Source organism: Chaetodon trifascialis, chromosome 10, assembly GCF_039877785.1.
Source record: "Chaetodon trifascialis isolate fChaTrf1 chromosome 10, fChaTrf1.hap1, whole genome shotgun sequence".
Classification (NCBI taxonomy): Eukaryota; Metazoa; Chordata; class Actinopteri; order Chaetodontiformes; family Chaetodontidae; genus Chaetodon; species Chaetodon trifascialis.
The window spans coordinates 21,177,363-21,204,781 of NC_092065.1; the positions used below are offsets into that span (position 1 = coordinate 21,177,363).

Consider the following 27,419-nt stretch of genomic DNA (forward strand, 5'->3'; position numbering starts at 1 on the left):
ATAAAGAGTGGACGTAGGACATGCATACTTCTCAGTTGTTGAGGTGTTGGACCTGAGTGACAAGGATGTCTTTCCTAAAGTTACCTGTTAATGTTACCAGCACACTTCTTTTTAGTGCTAAACAGAATAAAATCAAACCACAGTTCATCGATGTTCACTGGATGACTGAACAGCCCGTCACAGCTGTAATTTGAGAGAAGTTATAGAAACATTGTCCCTGTGAACACAGATATGTCCCAGTAGGGTTTATGTCTTAGCCTACTGAAGTTCCTATTATTGTGAGTAAAGTCCATGTCTAGTTATGAACAAAAGTCATTTATATCAACCCTACATATTAAGACTAGGACCATACTGCTATAATTCAGTTATTTGGTTGAATTATCATTTCATTTCATGGGCCTTTTGTTTTGAAAGGCTGGTTCCCGTTGCACTTCATTAAAAGTCTTCAACGTCCACTTATTAAAACGTTCTACTGCTGAAATTCAGCCATACGGTCAAATGTCACTGCTCCGTGCCTTCAGATCACTTCAACCACTGTGTCCAACAGTGGTGGTCCAATAGGCAGAAAAAAACAGCCTCTTTCTCTCTGTGCAGGCTATGAATTGTATTGTTCTAGGTTGTTGCAACATTGATGTGGAGCCTTGCAGTCTATTTGCTATGTTGTTGTGGGACGTTCAAAGCTGAAGAGCAGTATCAGTTATGCAGCAGATTTTATTTTGAACACACTTAACAAAAATGTGGTTTAACTACATCACTTTGTGATACGGCTGAAGCTCAGCCAAAGTTTTCATTCTGGCTGCACGACTGAATAATTTGCAGTTTTGGAATAAACTGAAATACTTGCCTTAATGTGTCTGTAAAGGCAGATGATCACGCTTAATTGATCGAACTTAGAGGCCTGTTTTGAATTCTGATAAAACTATGATGTTTTGGAGACCTGAACTCACAGCTTATGTGTTACTTTCTGGTCTGCCACATGTTAGCATGAAAAAGTCTTCCAACAGTTCAGCATACTGCAGCTAGACTCCTTATTAAAATAAATACATTTCACCAATTTCAACTTCACTTCAACTTGTCAATGGTTTCATCCCTTCATATCATATGATTTCATAATGCCTTATATCCCATCCCATGAGATATAAGGCTCCACGCTCTCAGACTACTGAGTTCCTGGCTATGCCATTTTCTCTGGTATAATGTCCCTGTTGAAGTCCAACAATCTTTCTCGAGGCCTTCAAACCTAAGCTAAAAACACATTTTTTCACTTTAACTCACTGCTTATGCTTCGATGCGTCCTTGCACCTGTTACCACAATCCTTCCAGCAGGTCAGTCTCTTAATGTTCGTACTTTTAGGACCTGTTTGTCCTGCCAATGACTAATCAACAAACTATAAACTTTCCTTTACCCATTAACTTTCTCTAACCTTCCATTGTTTCGCACAAGCTAATACGCTCTCTCTTGTTTCTTATCTCTCTCCCTCTGCCTTTCTTTTTCTGTCAGGCTTCTCCTTGCTGGACCATCAGCTGTCCCTCGCCGTCGTCCGCACCACATTTCATGACATTGTCATGTTGTGTGTCACATTTACCACGAATATAAAAGAAAGCACACCACTAGTTGTTTTCACTTTCATCTTTATTTGTGCAAAGCAATACATTTACAACAAAGATCATTTCTATGCTGCAGCAGTTCACACTAAACTTTTAAATTACACTGTATATTATATGAGTACATATGCAATCAGTATAGCTGCATAGATCGCAGAGGTTATCACTGTGAGTCACACGATCGTGTAGTAGTGAGTGCTATCAAGAACAGAACACGTTCCTCAGTGTGTTACATCAACACATTCTTTATATTTGGATGATTTTTAGCATGACCCTATATATTTTCGTTAGTGAATATTACATATACTAAATTACAAGTATAAACAGAAGTGAGAGTGTTTGTTCTCTACTGGGGACAAATTACCGTTTTATCTAAAGAACCAAAGAGATCAAAATTTGAGTTCTTCTGGTCCGAAATATATTTGATACTGAAGGTGAAGTAACAGTTATGGAATGTACTAAAGTTACAGATCATTTCTTCTGTAACAAATATAAGAAAGGACGACAAAATTAAGATAGAAATTGCATGTAGTGGAAGGTCAGGGAAGATGATACATTTCAAAAATAAAAGATAACAAAATGAGTAAAAATTCAGGTTTGGTAGAAGAGCCGTTGAAGTAATAATAGGTGACAAGCAAGGACTACTGCCTTATGAGGGACACCAGTTAACACTTTTCATATCTGAATAGTCATCCAGTATAACCCACTGCACATTCCACCAGTGCAACCCTAGTTCCACTGTATCTCAAAATAAATTCAAAACTATACAGTGAGCACATTCAAAACGATAACATGACAATATACAACAAAATACACTTGCATGTAAAATAAAACTAACAATTCAACAACTTAAAGAGTCACAGTTCAACAACTCCCAAATGGTTAAACATGTAAATACTCAAGTACATATATTGTGGGTATTTTCTCTTAGTACAGATCAAAAGTGCCACAGCAGACATTCAAACACCTTTTGGTGGTTTGTGTACCAGTATCAGGTGACCAGTACACACTGGTCCACATAAGAGTCACATATTCATGTTGGTGGCTTCCACGCAAAATCCCAGTGGCTCACAGGTAAACAAGGATGTATAAATCTGTGACAACTTAACAGGAATGAACATGGATACGCCTTTGTGGTGGTTGCACAGCTTTCATTTGTAGCAGCAGAATCACATAATACAGTGCAATGTGTTTTTAAGCTGCATTTCTTCTTGTATATTTCCACAGAAACTATGAATTCGACATTTTCTGGCAAACATGGATGACACAGCGTCTTTTGAATTGACCTTCACTAAACCCCGATCCCAGACCCAGTACATGTCCAAACATGGCTGAACGACTGGAACTTGACACAGCAGGCCCATCAAGCTTTGGATTTTCTCCACATTGTGCATGGGATTGTAGTAAGAACGATACTCAATATTTAAAGAGTTTGGAGAATCATGTTATTTCTTTCTGTCATTTCAAAACCAGAAACACAAGAGCAGAAGTGTTCGGAATACATTAAAACATTGTTTGTTAGCATGTACAGCTAACTAGCTTAGTACGTAATTTACGCTCGTAACTGAGGCTCACTTCCAAGTAGGCTAACATTACCAGCTCTGTCCTTCGTCCTTTACCCAATGAAGCCTCATTTGTGCCAAACACATCATAAAGATTTTTCTTTTATAAAAACTAAAACATATTGTTTGAAAATATGAACAAGTATGTAGGCTAAGCAGCCAAACAAGGTACATTTACAGTGTAACAACAGTAGGGCTAACTAGCTCAACACTGCAATACCATAATCTTATACATGTATCATGAACTTCTGAGGATTGCTGACCTGGGACATGTAGCTTTAGCCACATTTTGTCATATCATATCTTGTATGTAGCATACAAGTGCATATTTAAGATGCATTAAAATGAGTTACCTGGAAACGTCAAAGTATTAAGCCATCCAGAGACAGACAATATCAACAAACTCATGGCGCTTACATTGGCTTAATTAGCCAGCTTGTTACAGCTGACAAAATCTGCCAGGGACAAAAATCAGTGGCTATAAAATGAGAAAGCTGCTTTTGTCTACCACTGTCTGAGGAAGAAATACGAAAAAGAAATTTGAGTGGTAAATCAGCCATTTTTTCAGTGTAAACTGCAAATGTGCTAAGCGAGACTCGAGAGCTTGACAGGCAATAGTGAATGAGGAGGGGGCTTAGTGAAAGGTCTGTTCTTCTTGACACGGTACGGCACCTTTCCAATATGGGAAATGTGAAAAAAGTGTATTTAGAACATTTCTGTCATGGAACATTTTACTGTCTGTTAGCATTTCCAATTAAATTCAATAGGCACCGCTTCTGTAAAGGTGAGCTGAGAGGCTAGCTTTTGGCCACAGGTATCAGAAAGGAAACAGGAATGCTAACCATGCCAAAAAGCTTCTTCCGATCAAAATGGGAGAGGTGCGGAGCACAGAAAAGAAACACTCAAAATATCATGGTCTCTTTTAAAGGCAGAGTGAAGGCTGTCTCAGCAGCAGATGATAAATCTCTGTATCTGTGCACATTAGCACACATCTTGAGTGTTTGGTGCACTTACAATGATTTGATGGGGTGAGGTAGAATTGAGCTGGTCTCTAGATGTTTGGATGAGAGACAGCAGGACGAAGTAGTCATAGCAAACTCTCTCATTTTAAACAATTATCCTACTGCACAGGAGAAAGCCTTACAGGAGAACCTATGAGGTAAGCCTGATGCACACAGGGCACAGCGCTTCACCGCTCCAGTGCTCTATTCCTTTGTTAAATGTACATTGTGTAAGACTTTCGCCATGCTAGAGCAGACAATGGCTATAATATGAGGCAGTGCATGTGACATGGTGACTGACACCAATGATTCAGCTCTCATGGGAGTGGTCTTGTTCACCGTTAGATTCAGCAAACGCCATATTTTACTAAATGCCCCTTTAACAGAGTTACTGTTTAGCTACAACTTAGATAATATTTGCAAAATTCAGCTGTGGAGTATGATGTGAATGCCTGTGTCATTATTCTGGATTATGGATATGCTGATGAGGCAACTTGGCAGTAGGCACTTGCACCAAAAAACCAGTAACATCACCAAAGAATCCATTACCACAATAAGGAAACATTGCTATGAATAATGTGTGACATCTTCCTTAATGCAGTGATAATATATAAAAAGTAAAAAAGCAAAAACAGTCAGTTAGATCCCTAGTGTCTGACAGAGAGCTTCGCAACAATTCCCCAGGCTTATAACGCATGGCTGGAATGTCTTTTTGACTAAATCACAGTCCAAATATTAACACCCGACACGCAAACGAAAAAGAGATGGGACCTGTCACAGTGATCCAGAATTAAACCATAAACCCACCAAACCTCTGTCAGTAAGATATTAACAGTTTGAGCAAATTCACAGCTGACAAGTTGAACTACGTTATTAGTTAGGAAGCCGCAAAGAACCAGGCCTAACTGCGATGGATACACCTTAAGTTTGATGAGTTTGATGTTGATTTAGTGGAGTTTAAGCAGCTGTCCAGAAAAAGGAACTGTAACTATTCACATACTGGAAAACACAAGATAACCAGCTACCCTGGCCAGAGGAAAATTCAAAAAAGAAAGAAAGAAAGAAAGTGTTTAATATCTAGAAGTGTAGATATCGACCTGACATGTAGATCAACTCATGATTCTACCAGCCAACACATCAGCCCAGCAGTAACAGCTACAGTAGTGCCAGGGCACCAGCACATTGGCTATGTTTATGGACAAGATGGCGTTTTTTGTGTGTTTTTCCCTTATTGTAAGCTGTTTACATGACTAATGAAAATGATTATTCCACTAATGTTCCTGTTTAGATGCGGCTGTCCATGCTCAGATTAACATAAAGACATTCGTTCCGTTGTCCTTATGCTGCTTCTTGGAGTCAAAGCAGGACTTTTTCAAAGTTTTCCACTGGCCGGACTTGCTTGACTGTGCAAACACAGCCTCCCTCTTTCATTTATTCAACCACATTCTTGAAAAAAGTAGGCTGTTTCACGTTCTCAGCAACTGTGGGTTATTTTGCGCATGCCCCTCTACCCTAGCCTTGCAAACTGTTGGCCCGTTGGTTTGTTTACAACACACAAAGCCGACCATAAACAGGCAAGAGGCCATGTGTTGCAAACCCCAACCGATATGCATATTCCAAAAGCGCTGTATAAATGTCCAAAGAATGCTCCTGAAACCCAAATCATATCACTTGTCTCAATCGGACAAAGCTACATTTGGAATAAGGCCTAATTCGGAACATCCAAACCGAATATGCTGTTGGCATGACCCGAATCCAATTACTATTTACTATTACTACTACTACTGTCATATTCGGAATAATAGCGGAAAGGTTGTGTGTATGTAAACTGTAGTAAATGAGATCTATATATAATATACATAGTTAGCAACTGGTTGCTTCTGCAAGCAGGAATCTAACAAGAGAATAATTTTCCAACACAGCATTTCCATAAGGGAATGATCAATACATAAACATTGATGCAATGTTAACATTTCTAATCAAGCTGTAACCGAAATCCACTCCTCTCCTGCGCAAAACGTAACCCATGTGTTAGTGATATAGTTTGAATAAGGCAGAAGCAGTTCTGACCAGTGATCACAGCTAGTACAAATAGATGGGGGTTTTTTTTTCTTATTTTTGTGCCTCATGGAGTTTCGCACCGTAAACTTTGAGCTGCAATGGACTTTGAAGGTGAAGCACCGAGCCACATGATCAAGTTTTGGCTTTGAACACAACACCAACAGTAGCCGGCAAATCCTCTCCAGGCAGGGAGTATAAGTAAAGCATGGATCGTGGAGTCGTTATCAGCTTGTATGTCGTCCCCCTGCCATTTCGCTGAATGTGTTGTCAATCCATCCAATCATCTTGCTGCATTAGACAGCCCAGATCTTCTTCAGCTGGAAGTAGGCATCAAACCTGGCCTGGGCATACTCCTACAATACAGTCAAGTATGTGTATTAAACTCTCAAATAAAACACTGAGCGGGTGAAATTATGTATATCTTTGTGTCATTAATTAAGAATGGAGACATAGGTCGCATGATTTGTACATATCTGTAATTTAATTTTGATTCATGATGCAGCTCAGTATTTTGTATTTGAATGCTGTATTTTTCAAGTATTAAAGCTGCACTGCAGTTACTCTCTGAGCATATGTTGTATAAGAAAGTTCTATCGTCCCAAAAGTGTTATGATTCCCAGGTTTTTATCCAAAAATAGAATTTTTCATTACTACCCAATTCTAAATATGATGTCATCTGAGAGCTGTGACAGAAACAACCTTCCTCTGTGTCTCTGTGTCTTATTTCTTGTCCTCCATCCTGTTCTTTACAGGCAATATGGACACGGTTCAGCCTCCAAGACGATACTGTCTGGTTTTAGTACATATTTTCTTTTCTCATTCAAACACAGATGCCACAAAAACTAAAAACAAGCATGAAAGTGATAAAACCTTTACTAACCAGGTATCCAAACTTAATGGTGGAGAGCCGGGCCTGGATGATGGACCACAAGCCCCAAAAGAAGTGGGATGCCAGGGAGAACCTACATTGAGAAACACATGGTCACAATGTCATGTGCTTGTTTCTACCTTTCTGTTGCACCGCTTTGTCCTCTGTCATCAGAACATTCTGCTCACCTGTTGACCTCCACATACATCTCCTCCTTCACTTTCATTTGGTCCTCTTCACTCAGGTTGCCAAACCCTGGATCAGACTCACGCAGGTAGCTGTCAATGAAGAGGAGCTGCACAGAGATGTGACAAGTTCACACTAGTCAGCAGTCGAACAGCAAAAACAAATAAATAGGTTTTAGCGTATTATATACGCACCTGCTGGGCCTTTGAAGGGTAGGCCTGAGGACTGACTTTGAAGAAAGGAAACTCATCACAGTTGTAGTCATAGATCCACTCACAGAAATGATTGCCAATATCGAACCCCCTGCACGGTTAACAGATAGGGAGGGACAGAGAAAAGATCAGTGATGACTGATGAAGCCTTTACAACAATATCTATTATTGTTTGTACTGCATAATTTGATGTCCTTGGGAGAGTTAAATTGCATGGTTTTCTGGGGGGGCAAGCTATTGTGTCAACCAGACCAAGATATACTCGTGTGTTTGTGCATGTGTTTCTCACAGCCCTATATTGTCTCTACCTTGGTTTTTTTCTTGGTTTTGTTTGTTCAGGCGAACATGAGATCCTGTTTGTTGTCTCAGGGAGGATTACAGACTACTTTTCCAAACCAGTCCTGAAGCCTTTCATGCTGTCCAGTCAACTGCTCTGAAGCCCAGTGGTTTATGGGTTAAAGGTGCATAAACACAGCTGATGCTGGTTCATTCTTTTCCATCCAAAGTCCAGCAGCTGAAGGAAATGGCTGCTGCCATTTGGCTTTAGTTGAATAATAATAACAATCTTCAATCAAGACTCACCTGACTACAAGAGTAATTAAGTACCAGCTCTCCTACCAGTATTCATCGAACTGTCTGTTATGCCACATGGTAACCTTGAGTGTCAGTCTCAGTATTTGCTCTGCTTGCCTGCCTGCCTGCCTGCCTGCCTGCCTGCCTGCCTGCCTGCCTGCCTGCCAGGTTTACCTGCCAGCTGCTCCAGTGGATCAGTGTCTGTTGGTCTTGAGAGCCGTGTTTGCATTTCTATGACAACCTATAACAGAACCCCACTGTAAATCCTAAAGCCTAATAAAAAAAACTAGACGAAGACACTTTGGTATCTTGAAGAGGGAATTTGTCAGTTATTGTGACAATAACAAACTAAAGATTAATCCATAAATATAACATCACCAACAGATTAATTGCTAATAAATGCTTGTCAACTGCAGCCCTATACCTAAGCATTGAAATTAATAGTCAAAGACAGTATTCAAATAATGACTAAATAATAGTAAACAGATGGATGAAGTGTTGGCTTTCCATTAGCAGCAAAAGGCAGGTAAGTTAGAGTATATTACAACAAATGGAAAAGGATAAGAAAACAGGGGCAAACCACCCAGGGTGATAAATCTCAAACTAACATGAAAATATATTCATACAGCAGGAGAACTACGACCTGTCTTTCATAAAAACCTGTTTCAATTAAAAGCCTGTTCCTGTCTATTCCTACTTGAGCACTTGCAGTAACTACCCAATCAGTGATTTCGACCAGAGCAAATCTACTGGAAGTATATTTGCACCTGCCCCTAAGCAGCACTCGCATGTTTTTTTCCAGGCTGTTATCAGGAGCTGTGAATTGCCTCTACCACAGAACCTCCCACTCGTCCCCTCCACTGTTTCCACATGTAGCTAATGTCGGTCAATGGGGGGAAAAAAATCCACACGAAATGTGTATGTGTGTGCATTTCTGGGTGTGTTCTTCCTGTACATGCATGACGGCCCCTTTCCTCACATGTTTGGTAGTGTGCGCCGTGTGTCATTTGTGTGCAGTGTGTGACGTGTTTGCTGTGCAATATGAGGAGACTTAAAGGGGCCACACTGAAGGGAGCTGCGGGGGAGTGGGAGTGTTTCTATTTGTGTGTGTGGGAGACAGACAGACAAAGACTTTTGAGAGCTTCTGAGAACAACTGTGAGTCAAGGCCAGTGCGTTCTACACGGTTTCCCACAAACCGGGGGGTTCACACGCCCTGGACATTTGGCAACACATTTGAAGTCACTCAAAGGTGCTGAAAATAAACTGCTGCTTTCGATATACAATCTCACTATTCTATTCTATTCTATTCTATTCTATTCTATTCTATTCTATTCTATTCTATTCTATTCTATTCTATTCTATTCTCCATCCTTTGTGCATTACTGCAGTGGAAATCCACTGCACCAATATCTCCATTAGTAACACTGACAGGCCTGAATAAGGTATTTCCACTGCCTCCATCCTGTGCGTCCTCATTGGCTTGCAAAATTCTGGTTACATAAGCTGCAGTGAATATTTAAACAGAGGGAGGTTGTCATGAATGATGACTGCTCGAGGGAAATATTGATGGAACACAGATACAAACCAGGCTGCATTCTTTTCCCTCTTTTTATTTTTTTTGCTTTCTTTCTAGGCCAATGTCTGGGTTACTCTATTTCTCTTTGTCTCTCACTCTCTCTCTCTCTCACGTTCTACTATCAGCCTCCGCCCCTGCTCTCCGCTCATCTCTTTCGAGTGCAGAGTCAAGGTTGATTGGGAGGCAAAGAACTGGCAAGAAGATGAGGGACAGTGATGCCGCAGTTGCAGCTAAGGGTGATTTATTAGAAATGCCTGTCAGTCTGGAGAGAGCGTACAGCACTGGGTGGATCGCTTTTTTGTTTAAACCATTTGACTCACTTAAAGTATAGAGCATCAAATTGTTCAATATTAAATACATAAGTAAGCAACTGTAAAATAATACTTTCCAACAGTCTTCAAACATTTTTCAAAATAACACTTGTGTTTTGTGACTTCCCATTTCCACATGATACCACCATCCTGACCCCTCAGCGAGCAAGCTCAAATAACTGCTTTAGATAACAGTTGTTGAGACATACTGTACCTCATTGGCTGCTCCTGCCTGTCACCACTATGACTCGTTTGCAAACGAATACAAGTAAAAGAGGAAGCTACATTTTTTTCTAGATAAAAAGCACTTTAACATTTAAGTTTCTCAGCTGATTTGAACGAGTCTTTTTTTATATTAAATATTTATTCAGAGTATAGCTTTTTCCTTTCACTGCTGCAAAAATTTTAATGGCAGCCTGACTGCCAGTATCTCACTATTTGATTTAGTTCCATTTTCAGTAATATTGGCCAATTATCAGTACCTAAAGATGGAACATTTCATTTTTTTTCCCCATCATTTTGAAGTGAATGAGCTGTGCCCTGACCAAGAAAAGCTGAAATGATGGCAACATATATGCAAAAACTAATTTCCAGAATGTAAAACTGTAAAGACTTTTTTCTACTCCACGTCAATCATAAACCTTTGAAAAGAAAAATGATTCAAAGAAATCAGTTGAGAAATGTAAATGTTACAGTGCTTTCTATGCAGAAAAACCACAGCCCCCCCATTTGCTTGTACGTGACTTGTATTTTTTTACAGTCCAGTCTTGACCGCTCAAAAATGGCAGCAACGTTGACTTACAATCCAGCAGCCGATGAGGAATCTATTACAACTGAAAATAAAACAACAGAAACTTGGGAGTCATGATTGACGATCAACTAACTTTTAAAGAGCGTGTGGCCTCGGTTGCTCGGTCATGAAGATTTGCGCTGAGCAACATCAGGAAGATCAGATCCTACCTGTCTGAGCATACAACACAACTCCTAGCGCTGGTACTATCACGCCTTGACTACTGTAAATCCTTACTGGCAGGGCTCCCAGTACGCTCTTTAAAACCTGTGCAGATGATCCAGAACGCGGCAGCTCGCCTGGTATTTAACCAGCCCAAACGAGCACATGTCACTCCGCTGTTCATATCCCTCCACTGGCTCCCAGTTGCTGCCTGCATCAAGCATAAGTCCTTGATGCTTGCCTACAAAACTCAGGTTTATGCTTCCTCCCACTCACTACGCTCTGCCCAGGAACGGCGCCTGGTGTTGTCACTTCCAAAAGGACCCTAAGTCTCTATCTAGACTCTCTTCTTCTGTGGTTCCCCAGTGGTGGAACGAGTTACCAAACTCCATTCGATCTGCAGAGTCCCTCTCGATCTTTAGGAAAAGGCTAACCGAACACCAAACAGTGTAACCAAAGGTAACCAAACAGTTACCTCCTGTTCGCTAGAGTAACATATGAGGCACATATGAAGACACTTATTATACTACATCTATGTATCTTCCATAGTTAAGCTGTAGGTGTTAGAGCTAGGCTTTTAGTTTCAGGCTGCTTGAAGCTGAAGTCCAAGGAATCCAAGAGATTTATGCTTATATAAAATGTACAAACTGGAGGGGAAATACCAAGATTACTGCAAACGAACTACAACGAACAGGCAGCTGCTCAAAGCAGTTTCCCTTTGGGGAACACCAAAATTAACTGTGAACTTCCTTCCTTTTGTCTTCTAGTTTCATTTCTCCATGTTATCATGTGGCGGTTATCTCAACACAATGACCAGCTCAGAGGCCAGACATCATAAACTACAAGACTAATTTAAACATTTTCCAATTCTTCCATTTCTCTTTAGCCACTTAATCTCTGAATTCTGATGACCACCACGATACATCGGTTTACTTAAAAGAATTTATGCTCATGTTTTTCACTCAGTACAGTTGACAGAAATGATAAACAACAAACACAAAGCACGCTATTGTCACAGTTAGTGGTAGAGATTCATTGATGTTATGCCAATACAGTGTATTTAATGGGAAGGTTTACCTAAAAAGAGCAAGTTTGCAGGACGCGGCATTTGGGATAGACTTAAAGAGTGACGAACACAGACATCAGTCAGCATCAGTCCTCCCGGGGGGAGGGGGGGGGGGAGGGGGGGGCTGCCATTTCAGTCAGTACCTAAGTTTCCAAGAATTTTCAGCCACATACAGACAGCTTTTGTTTTAGCTTGTTCATAACAATTGCCAAAAGCTGCTAGACTAACTAGCATGCTGTGGTTGTGTAAAACATACCACACAGCAGTGGATGGTAGCCTGTGGCCACAGCAGATGGAAATATGACTTTCTACACATTATCTGTTTTGATAAGCTTTTCTTACTGGCTTTTTCTCGCCAAAAAAATATTTCATTTACAGTAATAAGCATAGCTGCAACTGGTTAACTGTGTCCATCTGTCTGCTCTGCTGTCCAATGAAGTCCTGACCTGCCTTACTCTGGCTCTAACAGGCTAGTTCTCATTGCTTTCGATGGTTGGGTTGGTTTGGTTCAGGCATGAGGAGTATAAGTAAGGCAGTGAGGCAGGCCATGCCCTCGCTATCCTTTAAACGTTTCATGTCACAACAAATATGTTATGCCTCCTCGCATGACTTGGATGAGATCTAACACCCCCACCCCCACCCCCACCCCAAAATAACACACACAATACCGATGAGAAGGATCAATTCACTGAAGTCTGCGTTACAGTTGTTTCTACCTTACCTGTAATTGTAGCTGCTGTACTCAAAGTCAATGAGCATCAGCTTCGGTTTGTCTGAGCTCTGGTGGCCCTTCAGCAGCAGGACGTTTCCTGAAAGCAACACACTCAAACGTCATTTCCTAATGAAAGAGACATGCACATGTGCAGCATGTAAGATAACTGGCATCTGTGTATTTTACCTTCTTGACAGTCGTTGTGGCAGAACACGACAGGAGAATGGGTGGCCTCCAGCAGAGACCTGAAGATACGCAAAGGATGATCAATCAGCGGCGCTTAAAGGGCTCCTGGTTCAAGATAAACTGTGCACGTCTGTATATACTGACCACGATGATCCCCATATATTATTATGGACGTCACAAAATATTCTGGGTATTACCAAGGATGTTTCATGTCTGTGTTTCACTCCATTATTTAATCTATTGAAACCTTTGTGAAGAGCAGCAGGTATTCCCAGGCCAAAACTCTGCATGAAGTAAGTATGTAAATACAAAGTAAACACTTCCATCCTGAACAATTTTCCTGGAATGCGAGCAAATGTTTCAGACAACAGATGGTGGCTAACGTCTTACAATAAAAAGAGCGGCTGAACCAACCTGTGGTTTTATCACTTTACCTGGCAGTTTGGTTAACATTCAATTCTAAATGCCCATATTTCTGCTTTTCAAAATTATGATCCACTGATAACTATTATGGAACAATTCTCCTCTTTATCTCTATATGTTTAAAACATGAGCGGGTCTGAACGTTGTCATATGAAAGAAGCTGTGTTTGTTTTGCATGTGGCCTCTCGTACTGCTTACAGGTTAATCTGGGGTTTTTCTGTTCCTCTGAACAACATCATAGGACTTAAACATTCTGTACATTCTGTTGTATAACACCATATTTTGAGTATGAGTCATGTGTTATCCATGTGCCTGTGTGTGTGTGTGTGTGTGTAGGAACATACTTGAGCATATCCATCTCCTGTGGGAGGTTGTAGCTGAGCAGGCGGTTAAAGCGACGCAGGTGGGACTCTCTGGTGAAGTTCAGCCTCATGACTTGACTCAAGTACCTGGTGAGAGAGTTACACACACATTTATTTACTCCTGGCTTTCCCTCAAAAACATTTGTGTTTTATCTGTGAAGGCAAAGTGACACACGGTGAGGCGTGAGTGTTCTGTGAATACACTTTAATATCAGTCTTACTCACTGATAAGCATGATGCCACAGCTTGACAATCACTGTACGAGAATCAGAGGTCATGATGACCTCATACTACAACTCAACTAATGGCAAAGTCTTTGTGTGTTATAATACAAATTACAATGATTTATTACACTCAGTTTTGTTTACTGATGGTCAAAAATTAAAATGTTTTAAAATAAGAACACAAAGGTACAGTATGATCATATAGCTAGAGGTGGAATTTGTCATGATGCCATGATGAGGAGTAATTCACTATAGTCATCTCAGGGACAACAAGCAGCATTCAGGGGCCTCAGTGTGAATTAGATTCTATGTGGCTGCATCACTACTAACAAGGTTAAGAAAAGCAATTCTCAGACATGTCAGTGTTCACTGTGTCAGCGTTACGCAGCTCTCCGTTTTCCATCCAAATGCAGCGCAAACATTGACTGAATTTTCAAATGAATTGACAAAAGAAAATGCTCAGGGCGGCTAATGTTACCTAATGTAACACTTTCTAGGCTGTGATGAAAAAGTCAAATGCTGACCTTCGTTACAGCTCTAAATGCTAACCTAGATGAGTGCACATTTTCCTGCTCTGCAAGAACAAAAACTGCTGTGACATCTGAATATGCTGCTGAGTATGAAAACTCCTTCAGGCATTTGAGGAGAGGTTTCAGAACATGAAAAGTGAACAACAGGAACTGAACATATTTGCTCTGCTGTTTGAAGCGGAACTTACATTCTGAACGTTTTTAGAACGTTCTTCAGTCCTGATTGCCTCCAATGATACATTGTATCAGCGGAAAAGATACACCCGGGAAAAACCTTTTCAGAAATAAAACTGATAATCTCTCTTTTAATTGAATGGCACTTTGCAAAGAAAAAATCGTTCAACAGTCTGGGCCCACCTGCTGCTGGCTTACTGAACTTCAAAGCCAAATCATCAGAGTGAGATAAAGCACTCTTATCTGAGCAATTTAACACACCTACAATGCAAATCCTGCTCTGATTTGGCTGCCAAGGTTTAGTTTCTGTTCCAATTCTCTGACATGTCTATAAAACATTAACGTCACCTTATTAGATAAAACTGCTTTATTAAATAAAATATCACACAGTCAAGGTATATTGGGAATCCTGTCTCATCAAATCATCTTTTGCGAGTTGTGTTGAAAAGGTAAAGTCCAGCTCCTGATAAACTAATACTACACATTAGATTGCTGATCTCTGAATCCTTTATCTTTTCTGTTAAGTAAAAAAAAATCAATCACATGGACAGATGAGTAATATTTTAAATACATAATCCGGGAAGTGATAAACCAGAAGAGATGACGACTAAAGCAGGACAATGGACTTTATCACCACACGCTGACAAACATTGTGCAATGTAAACCAGTAAACACCCAAAAAACAATCTGGAGCGCAACCCAAGTGGGAGAGCACAGTGATAAGCCACCTGCCGCTTTATATGTAATAAGTAGTGCTATCAATCGATTAAAATATTTAAGCGTGATTAATCGCATAAATAAATCACAAATAATCACAAATTAATCGCACATTTTTATCTATCCTAAATGTCCCTTGAATTATCATTTTAATGCTCTTATCAACATGGGAGAAGTGGATAGGCTTGCTTTGCGCAAATGTTTTTTATTGAAAACAACAAAGTGTAGTGTTTTATTTCACACTAATATTCTCACTTTGAGCAGTCATTCACATTTGAAGCAAAATCTCACACAATTTAACACTGTCAATAAACAGATGACAAGAAAAGAAATACTTGGTTACAAAAAAGCCCCTTCAACAACCCTTTCTAAGGGATCAAAACACAAGATAAAGATACAAGATAAAGTTACAAAGTGCACATCATTGTAAACTAGGACTCTATAGAGGCTATAGTGCAGTTAAACCATGACTTAAACTTTCCTTTCTTAACTTTCCTTTGAACATACAAGCAGTCAGACGATGATGCTCTTCTATTTATTTACCAGAGGCTTATCAACGCAGCCTCTTATTTCTCTCCAGAAAGAATGAACATTACTTGGCTATGGCTGCAGTAAGTTTGTTCTTAGTCGCGGTATCCATATGCCTCTGTCCAAACTTTGGTCTTGTCAGTCGATCCATCTGGCAACTTTTTGAAACTAAACTTTCCATTCAGAATCTTGTTCGCATCCAATTTGGCGTTTCGCGCTTGACATCCACACATAGCTTTTTTTTTTTTTTTTACAGCTAGCGAGCAGGCAAGACCAAACATGTGCGTGGGGCGTACCTATTGTTTTGTTTCCAGTTTACAATCAGATCCTGTAGTTTTTGTGACATTACTAGCAGTGTCCACAGCTTATAAAAAACTACAAGTTCACTAGGTCACAAAGAGCGCTAATCATGTGATAAAAAAAAGACGGCGTTAAAATTGATTTGCGTTAACGCGTTAATAATGCGATATTTTTGACAGCACTAGTAATAAGATAAGTAATCAGTATCAGACTCGCTTATTTTAGATTCAGTAACTTCCCCAAAGGCGAGAAGGGATACAAGCTGGAGCAGGACAGGACAGGTCAGGGTGGGACGGGACAGGATGAGACAAAACTTAAAAGACTCACTTGTCCATGGTTCCAAACAGCCACTTGGGTTCCTTGTTGAAAGGCATCCTCATTCCATGAAACTTGGCCATCTTCTCGGCCACCTCTGCTGAGATACTGGGGTCGCTCAACTCACAGGTGTCCAGTTTGCGGCTCTGTCAACAGAGTAGCAGAATTTGAAGTTGCGCTAAACGTTTTTACTAAAATGATTTCCAAAATAAAATAGTCAAAAATATAGAGACACCATTATCAGATTTGGTTTAATGCAACCAAAACCAGCCTGGTGAACCAAAACCAGCCTGGTGAGTAAATATAACTCAGCTATGTGCAGTTTACTGCCAAATGTTTACTGCGGTTTAGAGACGCCCTAGACTTCAGGGTGGATGTAAGAACACAGGTATTTCACTTTCATACAGTACACCATGTTCAAACATGAATCTCTGTGGATGACTTGTGGCTGGTCTTTCACAGCTACATGAAGTCAGCTGAGGTCATGATTTTCTGATGATGTGTAAAATGAAGTGTAAACACAGCACTGTTTAGCTACAGAAGAGCAGATGTTTTATGGTTTATTAATTCTCTCTGAACATCAACCCACGATGCATCATTGAAGAGTACACCAACACCATCATGCTGCATCATTTATTCCACAGCTGTCAATGTTCAACTTCAGCTCTTACCACTAGATGCCAAACCCTATTCCCAATCCAAATGATACTGGAAAACCAGGTTTTTATAATGAAGATAAGCCAACATGTCTTCTCAACACATATTCAGATCATATATAAAGAACAAAATAACTTGGACTTGTTATTGCTACATCAGTATTAATACTGGCACCAAGTGAAATTTTGATACCAAATGATACATTTTAAAACATCTTTGATCATCTTTCTACTTTTCATTGAACAAAATAAGCAAATGGTGACTCACAGGAACGTACTGCTCCAGTCGGCCCTGAGGGAAAATACCGTAGAGTTTAGGTCCCAGCTCTCTCTCCGCCAAGATGGCAAACATCACACTCTCCAACACCATGGCCTCTGCCCCCTGAGAACACACAGCAGAGAGAGGAGACTTAACAACTCAACATTTAAAGTTCAGGAGCAGTCCACACCACCACCACTGGGGTTTGATGCTGTAAAACACAGGAAGAACAGAATTAGAAATGAGACGGAGAGTTTTCTGTTGTCACCACGCCTGAAAACATGAACATTAGCATGGATTGAGAGTCACCGTCAACGCAAACCACTGTACAGAAATGTGCAGAAGCTACAAAGCCAGCCCTAAATAGTATCAAAATTCTTAAGTCTTATAACTTTAGCTCCTATTTAACAGACATCAAAGGGAGATTTTTGTAATTTGTGGCCCTATAACATACAAAATAACTTGAAGACACATCAAAAAATAGGAACATCCCAGTTTATTCCGACACTAATTTCATCAATTTGATTTCATTTTAGTAGGTTTAGCAATCTCATCCATGGAATTTCATCACTAAGGTGGTTTACTAAACAGATTTAAAGTCCTTGTGCATAGGAAATGATATTTACGCCTTTATGCTAATAGTAAATATATGTGTATATTCAGATATTTGAGGGGTGGAAGTAACAAAAATGAACTGATAAAAATGGAGGTGATGGAAATGCATGTGCATCACCTCCATTTTTGTTCATGTTTTGTTACTTCCAGCCATCATAATTTTAAGTATAACACTGGACATGCATTATAATGTGACTGCTCTGCGTTCACATTTGAACTGTGCACGAGAGTCACGTGAGGTTCTGAGGTTTCTGAGTGGGCAGACTGTCTACGGCCTGACTTGAAAATGTAAGTGCATGTCTGAAAGGAGCTGAGCTTAAATCAGGGGAGAAAGGCTTAAATGAGGAAATCAGGGGGTGGTGGAGAAGGATGGGGGAGTCTGAATGAGGAAAAATGCTGTGGTTAGGGTTAGTTGAATTTGCCTGTCAGAGCGGTGAGGAGAACACAAGAGGTAGATTAAATGTTCCTGGAAGAGCTGGCCTGCTCAGAGCACCGGTCACTGTTGAAGTTGCTGAAGCAGACAGGACAGCCTTGTCTTTCTCCCTTTATCTTAGAGACACACAAAACTCGCACACCAACACACATAGCCTGGAGCCCAACAGGGGCTCAAGGTTAACTGGGAGACCTTCTCTGATACCAACACAAACACAAGTCCTGGAGCCTGAAAGACTAAAAGCTGTGTGCTGGCTTCTCATGCACTTGATTCTGCTCCAGTCTCCTGTGTGGAGAAGACAGATATCAGGCTTCACACCAAACAGGCAGGAGGCCATTAGCTAGCAGAGGAGGTTGATCTCTTAAAACAAGACAAGTCGATTTGCATGTGTTTTATTACGTGGGAAACTGAAACTACCATTAGTGCAGCTGTATGTCTCATAGCATTGCTTGCAGTGAAGACAGAAATATGATTCACGGTTTTTGAGCAAAGTAACACACAGTGAAGCAACGCTTAGTTAAATTAAACTAAGAATACCCGATAGCAAGAGCAAGAAAGTTCTTTCCCATTTATCTTTCTGTTCATGTTTGACTCCAGTTTCTTAAAGGAAAAAAAGACTGCTCAAAATGTTCTCCAGAGAGCTGGTTCTCCTCAGTTTAACTCAAACAATGGAAACATACTCGCTTCCAGACAAACTCAGCCTTCAAGAAATGTAACTAATCTACAAACAAACTCATCCTAATTGCTTTATGTGAACCTCAACAGACTCGTTCGGGGCCAAGGACACGTCTCCATGAGGATAACTTTCTTGTATCATGGAAATGTGAAATAACATGAATCTCGTGCCAAATGTGAGGGTTCCAGCTAAAGGGACGCTCCACAAATGATATGCAAAAAAGTCTCATCAAAAACACTTGTGTAACGTTTTTTTTTTGGAGCTTGAAAACCCGGTCATGTCCTCAGGCTTTATTGAGATGACATACTTCATTGCTTTCGTCACCTTAGAATCAGCTCTTTACGTCTAGCGTTATTCAGTTGGTTGTGATCTGCCACCTGACCACTAGATGCAACTAAATCCTACACAATAGTCCTTTAACTATCAGTTGTCAACCATCATGAGATTTTGTCAACCTATGCCAATGTTCGTGCTTTCAGGGTGTGTGTAGGTGCTTTTGTAGGTACAGCCAAAGCGAAATGACATTTCCATTAAGGTTTTAAGTTCACCAGATAATGCTGCATATGCTGCGTTTCAACTGAACCCCATATAGCTGCATTAGAAATCAGTATAACTAATTTTCATCTTAACCCTCTTAAGTGAATGACTTTCAGATGAATTGCTGCAGCAAAAGGGGTTTTGGATCTGAACGCTGGGCTGCTTGCCAAGGAATGTGTTTCAAACTGACAGTCCAGCAGGAAGCCAGCTCAAAGGGAACAACATCGCCTGCTTTGTGGTCTCCTAGAAGACGTTACGCATTATTTTCAACCAAGGCAGCATCTAAAAACTGCCTGACAAAAAGTCAGAGAGCCAAAGATATTCAGTTTACTATCGTTTAAGACAAATAAAAGCTACAAAGCAGGACTTTTTTCCTCTCTAAAAAGGACTAACAATTACTCTATTATCAAAAAGTTGCCTATGAATTTTCTGTCTATCGAACAGTCAACGAATGGATGTTTCTGCTCTGAGCATGGAGTTCTTTCGTCTGCAAACTTGCATATTCTATCACATATATGTGAGCTCATTAAGGGGAGGAATTCTTGGCATTTTCCAGCCTGGTGAGTCCAAGACCACTGGAAAGTACAGCATCACAATCTGGACACTTTATTCGGCTCATTTCAACTGGATCAAGTCCCATTTAGTCTTTACATTTCACATGACGACATCTTGAACAAACAAGAAGTAACAGCAGCAGCACATACTGCACATACTGCTTCACTCTCGGGGTGTTTGTTCAGAGAATAGCCCGTCGTTATGTAATGCCTTATCTGCAGAATGCTGATCACATGCCGTTTCAAATCCCCAGCGTGAATTATCCACATTACTGTAATCATCTTGACACACATAGTACCAGACAACGAGCCAGATGGCAACGTGTGCACGAGGCAGAGCGAAGGCTCAAACTCCTACTGGGCCAGATTATACGATGTATCACTCCTCTGAAAATATTCCAGTGACTCAGCGAGTATATCATCTTGGTTACAGCTGTACTGACCCAGATCTGCAGCTTCCGGCCCTCGTATGGACTGTTGCCATATATGCAGACCTTCAGTTGGCTTCTTCTAACCTACATTTGCTATGTGGCAAGATGAGAGTCAGAGTTCAGATCAAAGCCTTCAGCCGATGCGTGATCTCGATCAGTGATAGCTTTCACAAACCTGCTTTAATCTTCATTCATTTGCAGGACTTACAAAACATACTGCTGCTGATGATGATAATTAAGTTAATTAAAGTGATGAAGTAAGAAACAACCATACTAGAAGTAGCATAAAATATTGTTCCAAATACGTTCAATCGGCTGCCATTTGTGGGAAATCCTAACATCATCCCACACAGTGATCTCTGTGGTCTCATATTGACTGTTCGACAGCCCTGCAGTTCTCAATCAACTGCTGCTGATGACCTATTTTAAATGCCAGTGTTTGTTTAAGCAGTTTGTTTAAATGACACACTCTCCCAGACAAGTCTTCGCCTGTTGATATTCAACAAGTCAGAGTCACCAGTGCAGCTCACCATTCAGACACAGCAGAATGCCTAACAAGCACCTCCCTCCTTCCATTTCCTGTTTCTTGTCCAGGAAAGAGGACCTTCCAATAGTGAATACAAATAATCTTCTTGAATGATTAGGAGGTCACTTTAACCGCCACTTAAAATTCGGTCGTACAGCTGACCTAGGCTCTGGGATGATGTTCTCTGGTATTCTCTGGATATATTTGATTACATTTAAATCTAAATTGCGGTGATCACTGGTCCCCATATCAGTGTTGCTACACGGCTCTGAGATACTGAGCGGCTGGCCTTGGTGTAACGCAGCAGGTGCTCTGTGCACTGCTGACAGCTGCTGCTTTAACCTCAATACTTATCTGTTCTGTTCTGTGTGTCAGTAAACCAGTTAGGGGACAGATTATAAAGTACGTTATCCTGAATTTACAAAGACAATGTGTTGACAGTGGAAAATTAGAAATTTGGCAGGTCTCTTATATAGGCTTGTTTCGATTAAAGACGTGATTCTCTCTGCAGCGGAGGCCATTATTTGAACACTTACAATATTTATATCTGTATATTTTTATAGTTACATGTATAATAAGTACATCAAGTCGTGACTGTCATTTGTACACTGTCCCCTGTGTTGTTCATTTACGCCTCCAGTGTATCTGACGTGTGCTACTACACTACTATGACATGTGAAGTAGTGTCATCCCGTCTAATCCAAACAGGATTTACCTTGGCCAGACAGCACTGTTAGAGAAGGGGGATCACGGCGACGTGATCCTAAGACGCTGACATGAGGTCAGTTCTGCATTAGCATCACTGCTAACCAAAGGCTACATTAGGGAAGCTGCTTAGGATGAGCAACATTCTTGATGGGAAGCTTCCAGACTGGTAACAACAGCTATCATTGTTGATGATCTCACTTTGATCACATGACAGACAGCTGTGATTCAGCCTGTTGGTATGAGGGTAAAGGGTCATGATCACATGATGTGATGTAGGATAAAGGAATTTCAAGGCCAGTGGGTGTGAGGTTTGGCAGTGCATCAGGCTGTATTAATGTTGCTTCAGATTTAAAAATCTTTTTGCTATGGTAACTATAGAGACAGACTTTTCTCAGGTGAGTTTTGCAGTTAAATTCAAGGAAGATAAACTCAGTGACCACTACATTTCCCAACTTAGTTTGTACAGTCAAGCTGTGCCAGGGGTTAGTAAGGGGGGGTAGGTGTTAAATCACGGGGTTATGAAGGTTCAGCCTTCTCTGAGATTTCCCGAAACAACTGTTGCCTCAGGAATTCAGAGGACTCAGATAGGTCAAAATGAAAACCATTAGTAAGAAGAGAATTTACGGAAACAAACAAACATTTTCAGACATCTGGGGATGAGACAGTGAGTGCTGGTTACTGGTTGGACACTGGGTGACACTCAGGGAAACATGCTGTATGGTGGCACCATCATCAGTTACTTACTTGGAAATGGTTTTCTTTGTTTGACTGTCGGGAATCCCCTTTATTACAGGACATCTATCAACAAAAGAAAAAGGAAAGAACTATCCATAAATACATGTGAAGCCGTCCATGAGCGTCAACATCAAAACCTAGCCATGCCGTCAGTGCAGACAGTACAGTATGAGCTCAAATACAGCTGGAGCTAAATATATACCAATCTATTTGGTGAATCTACTCATCATCCAACGTGCTATCCACATAGCTTCATTGCTGAGAAACTCTGTCTTAAGTGCAGTTAGGCTTTGTTTAATCATTAGTAGCTGTGCACTTGGACAATGACATTTGAGTTCCTTAATCATATTAGCTTTTTGATTAGACATCAGTAATTCCTGAGAGGCGGTTCTGTCCTGACAGAGATGGCCGCAGTTACCTTGGTGAGGGACAGAGTGGATTTGCTCTCTCAGACATCCCTAACAATAAAAGCTAACCACTTGTACAGCCATTAGCAATTACGTAGACTTTAGTTAATACTTAATGCAGGTCCCATCAGGCCTGTGGCTAATGCGCACGTGGAAATTAATCATTTAATGGCTGCAGTCGACAGATTTTAAGGCTGAGAAAGCAGCAAGAAAGCAGTCCACATCGCTGCATCTTCATTTTGGCTCGGCCTTTTATCTATCACAGCAGGCTGGAACAAACAGCATGTGCAAGAACAACTCCTCAAACGATGAAATGCCAGCACAAGATTGGAATATGCTGTTTTCAGAAATCTTGTGCAAATATTTTGAGGTCCTTGAACTCTTGCCACTCCAAGACTTGCAAGTGAAATCAATCTGCTGCTGCATGTGATGGTGACTCAACAGTTATCTTTGGGGCAGGCTGTTACTCTTCGCAATACTGCAGGATGTGTCCGCTGTAGGGCATCATGAACTCTGGACACACCAGCCACATCATGCTAGGAGATAAAAAGGTTCGATGTCTCTGTGTTAACTGCAACCACTGTGGAGCTGCAAAAATACGTTATCTGTCTGCTTGTGTCTAAACTGCAAAGCAACAACAAGCCAAATTGCACATTGGCTAATGACCTTTCTTCTTGCTGTTTTGTTTTTTCAGCTGAGCGAGCTGCAAAAGTGCAGATTCATTCTCAGGCTCCGCTGTTTGCCCACTAGTTTAAAAAAAATCAGCTGACTTCCTCACAATTAAGACCCACAAGGCAGAGATTTAGAGAGGAAAAGAGACAGATAGGAGTGGGGTTTCAGCACTTTTTACCTCCACACTGTATCTTCCCAGCTTTGTCAGCCAGGGTTGTGCTACATGAGTGTGTGTTACATCTTTGTATTAGGCTGAGATTTCAGAGATCTCATACTGTACCGTGTTTTTTGGTGGGTTCACCTGGGAACAAGAGTGCCCAAGGCACGCTCCTTTGGGAAGCCTACGGCAAAGAACACATGCATGTACAGCCATGGGGGTACATCACCATGTACAACAATGGCTAACACGCGCACACACACACAAACATACGTACACACACATACACGCGTGAAGGCAGAACTGCACATGCATGCATACGCTAACATACCTAAGCATATGACCTGGAGACGCACACACAACCACCTCTGCTGGTGGCACTGTCACATCACACAGTTGTATGTATTATCATTTTTCTTCATTGTCCACTCAAGCTATAAAGTAACCTTTGACCCCAGTTACACGAGTCATCTCTGTGATAAAGGCAGACAAGTCAGATAGTTTTCATAGGTTTAGTCAAAGACAATCAGTGTATGACTTGTGTGTGCTGTATAGTAGCACTTTGTTAAAAGCAGCTAAACTTTAATAATTACCGACTAATAACTACACACAACTGAGGGAAACTACAAACGACAAAACACATCCTTGTGGAGAGTTTGGCTTACTTGTAACGCTCTGTCTGTACAGTAACACACAAGCGTTTAGCTGTTTGTTAAAAATAGGTGATGAAAGATGTGGCTCCCACCTGCAGGATGGCCCCATAGAGGCGCAGCAGGATGGTCCTCGGCTCGTCCCCAACAGTGTCCTGGCTGTCAGGGAGGCTGCACAGGAAGAGCTTGTTGCTCAGGCCACCCCTGGAGAACAGATGTTCAGACAGCCAGTGAATAGGATAATTATTACATATTGTGACCTTATCTATCAACCCTCCCATTTTTCCTGTATATCCCCCTTCTTTCCTGCTGTCCTCCCATTTAAATATTTCCTCATAAAACTATGTGGTAAGTGCAACTGGAAAGGGTTAACACTGTATATTTTCCTGCTCTGCAAGAACAAAAGACTGTTATGACCTCTGAATGTGTCAGTGAGTGTGAAAACTCCTTCAGGCATTAGGTGACAGGTTACAGGACACGAAAAATAAACAAAGAGAACTGAACATATTTGCTCTCTCTGCTGTTTAACGCCGAACCAGCTGATGTGCCTGACAACCTACAAATGAAACTAACTCTTATGACTCACTTCTGCTCAGGACTAACTAACCTAAACCTGGAAAACCAGCTGCGAGTAGCATCATCATCGTCATCATCATCATCACTACCATTTGACACCTCACCAAAGACAAGTAGTCCCAGTGATGACAGAGGTTAGTTTGATACGTGTGCTCAATGATTGAATACGGCCAGAGGTGCTACCAAGGGGGGGCCAAGGTCATCCTGATGTAATTGCTGCCCCCCAAGTGAGGTGTATAGGGGGTTATGAGTTGCTTATTGTTGTGTTTTCTTTTTATATTCTGTGCCTGTTGTTGTTTTTTCCCTCTTCTTCTGTGTCCAAAGGAGGTGTGGCCTGGTGGTGCTGCGGGCAGTCAGCGCACCGGCGTCTGATTCCTTAGTGGTTCCGACCTTAGTTTATTATCCTTAGTGGTTTGTCTGTTTATCCTACCCGCTCGCCACGGTGTAGTTGATAGTTTAGTTTTGGGCTGATTCTGTGTTGGGTTATTTTGGGATTGTTTTGTTATAGAATTTGTAGTATTATTGTTTTTAATAAAACCGTTTGTTGTCAACAGCTCCCTTGTTTCCAGTGCTGTTTTTGTTTCTGCCTTTTCTTGGGTCCAATTTAAAACATTTTGACGTCAAGTCATAACATATAGGGGTATATGCACAGTCTTGGAAAATTTCCTGTATTTTTAAATTTCAATGTTGACATTTATAGTAGACACTGTCATATACAGGCCCCTGTTTTCTCATTCTCATTAACAGTTTGCTGGAGGTTTCTGCTTCCTGATATTTTTCTGCAAAATTACTTCAAAAAGGTTTCTGGCAATCTTTGTGTAACTCTTGAATCTCTCTTTCTTCTACTTTTTTAAGATAAGGATCCAAAAACCATACTGTAGAACTTACTTAGTCAAATGAAGAACTATAGCCTCACCTTGCTTTGCTCAACGCTTAATGCCTGTAAATCCTTATTTAAACCGTATAGAGCCCTCTCAGTTATATGTTGTACTGTTTCACGGATACAATGGAGAATTTCATAAGAATTATCAGCAGTTTTTACAGAACATGAGCTGAAGAAGTTTTTAGAACTTAAATAGCTGCTAAATTATGCTCTTGAAAATGATTTAGGGACATAAAAGTACATTTACATTAACAATGATGCTCCCGTCTAACAGTCAGAGCAGCTCTGGGGTTTGTCTGGTACTGACGTCACCGCCACAGCCTTTTCATCTTGAGCAAAATTAAACGGAAATAAGCTTTTTGTTTCAGCAGCCTCGACACTCCATAGAGCCCAGCAGCTCTGCGTGAAGCTGAGTGATAAGAAGGAAATTAATATTTCCATCAAACAAGCAAAGGAACACAGCGTACCGTATGATGGTGATATGGAAGTCCTCCTCGGACAGGCTTTTCCAGGCTCCATGGAGGAACTCTCTGCACCACAGATAAGCCTTGCGCCGGGTGTCCAGGTCCGGCTGGTCGAGGCAGACCAGCTCCTTACAGTCCTCCTCGGTGTCGGGCTGGACTTGCAGGGCGTTTTCGGTCACCAGTAAACCCAGTGACATGGAGGGAGAAGAAACCCCGTTGATGAATTTGGTTTTCATTTTGGTTTTCAAAAAGAAATAACGAAAAAGAAATAAATAAACGTTATTCTTTGCTGAACGCCCCCCTGAGCGCTGATGTATACTCTGTTGTGACGCAGGAAGATTTATTTCAGTTATGCGGGGAAAAAAATCTTTTCTCTTGGCAAATTTATGGAGGACAGTGTGTTGTAGTTTGTCTCTTTTTCTTTAATATCCGATGGTAGAAGGCAAAGTGTAGTTCTAGCTGTGTTGAGGAGTCAGATGGCGGAAACAAGTAGCTGGACGACCGTCAGGAGCAAGATATGACTGAGGTATGAGGGACGCGCCGATTTAGAGGGAGGCTGAGGTCACGTGATACGTCCTCGCCTCTTCTCTTCGCTCATTGGTTGCCTCGGACACAACCCCACAGGACCAAAACAAACTGGACGGTGCCTTTGGAACTGTCGGACAGACGAATTCTGATGTCGCAGCGCGTTAGCTATAGAGCAAAAATATGCAGCCTCATATGTATTCTTCTTTTTTTCTTCCTAAATTGTATTCAGTTCTTTTTAACGAGATAGAGTATGGAAAAAAAGAGAAACAATTACCTTAAATACTTTTGATATTTTTAAAACGGTTATCATTATGGTAATTCTAGGTATTAGAATTTTGAGTATGTTTTCAGCACATTTGTTGTGTCGTATGATGCATAACTGCTTTGCACCTGACCCTGTATATACATTCAATTGTTTTCTAACACTAGCATTGAATTATTGCTCCAGATAAGAGAAATGCTGTGACTCTACCTTCAGTACTGCTCACCAACAGCAGTAGCCCAGAC

The 27,419-nt window shown here is 40.9% G+C and overlaps 1 protein-coding gene across 3 annotated transcripts; it reads right to left on the reverse strand.

Moving 5' to 3' along the window:
* Positions 1–1,615: 1,615 nt before the first annotated feature.
* Positions 1,616–26,914, reverse strand: chka (choline kinase alpha). Of its 3 annotated transcripts, XM_070971704.1 has the most exons (12): positions 26,388–26,914; positions 24,557–24,665; positions 22,585–22,638; positions 17,370–17,483; positions 16,458–16,591; positions 13,640–13,744; positions 12,873–12,931; positions 12,696–12,783; positions 7,478–7,586; positions 7,286–7,392; positions 7,110–7,191; positions 1,616–6,582 (listed from the first exon to the last, which is right to left on the reverse strand). In XM_070971704.1, exons 1-12 carry the CDS (start codon positions 26,618–26,620, stop codon positions 6,523–6,525), a joined length of 1,254 nt encoding a protein of 417 aa, XP_070827805.1. In that variant the 5' UTR covers positions 26,621–26,914; the 3' UTR covers positions 1,616–6,522. The 3 variants fall into 3 exon arrangements, with proteins under 3 accessions (XP_070827805.1, XP_070827806.1, XP_070827807.1); XM_070971705.1 differs by lacking the exon at positions 22,585–22,638 and having other exon boundaries at positions 26,388–26,907; XM_070971706.1 differs by lacking the exons at positions 24,557–24,665; positions 26,388–26,914 and adding an exon at positions 23,935–24,143.
* Between the last annotated feature and the right edge of the window lie 505 nt (positions 26,915–27,419).

Excerpts from the sequence above, each read along its gene's own strand:
- chka (XM_070971704.1), bottom strand. The coding sequence starts at position 26,620 with ATGAAAACCAAATTCATCAACGGGGTTTCTTCTCCCTCCATGTCACTG. Across the intron at positions 24,666-26,387 it reads TTCCATATCACCATCATACG|GGGTGGCCTGAGCAACAAGC; the intron begins GTACGCTGTGTT and ends TCTGTTCTCCAG. Across the intron at positions 7,192-7,285 it reads ATGTATGTGGAGGTCAACAG|GTTCTCCCTGGCATCCCACT; the intron begins GTGAGCAGAATG and ends TTCTCAATGTAG.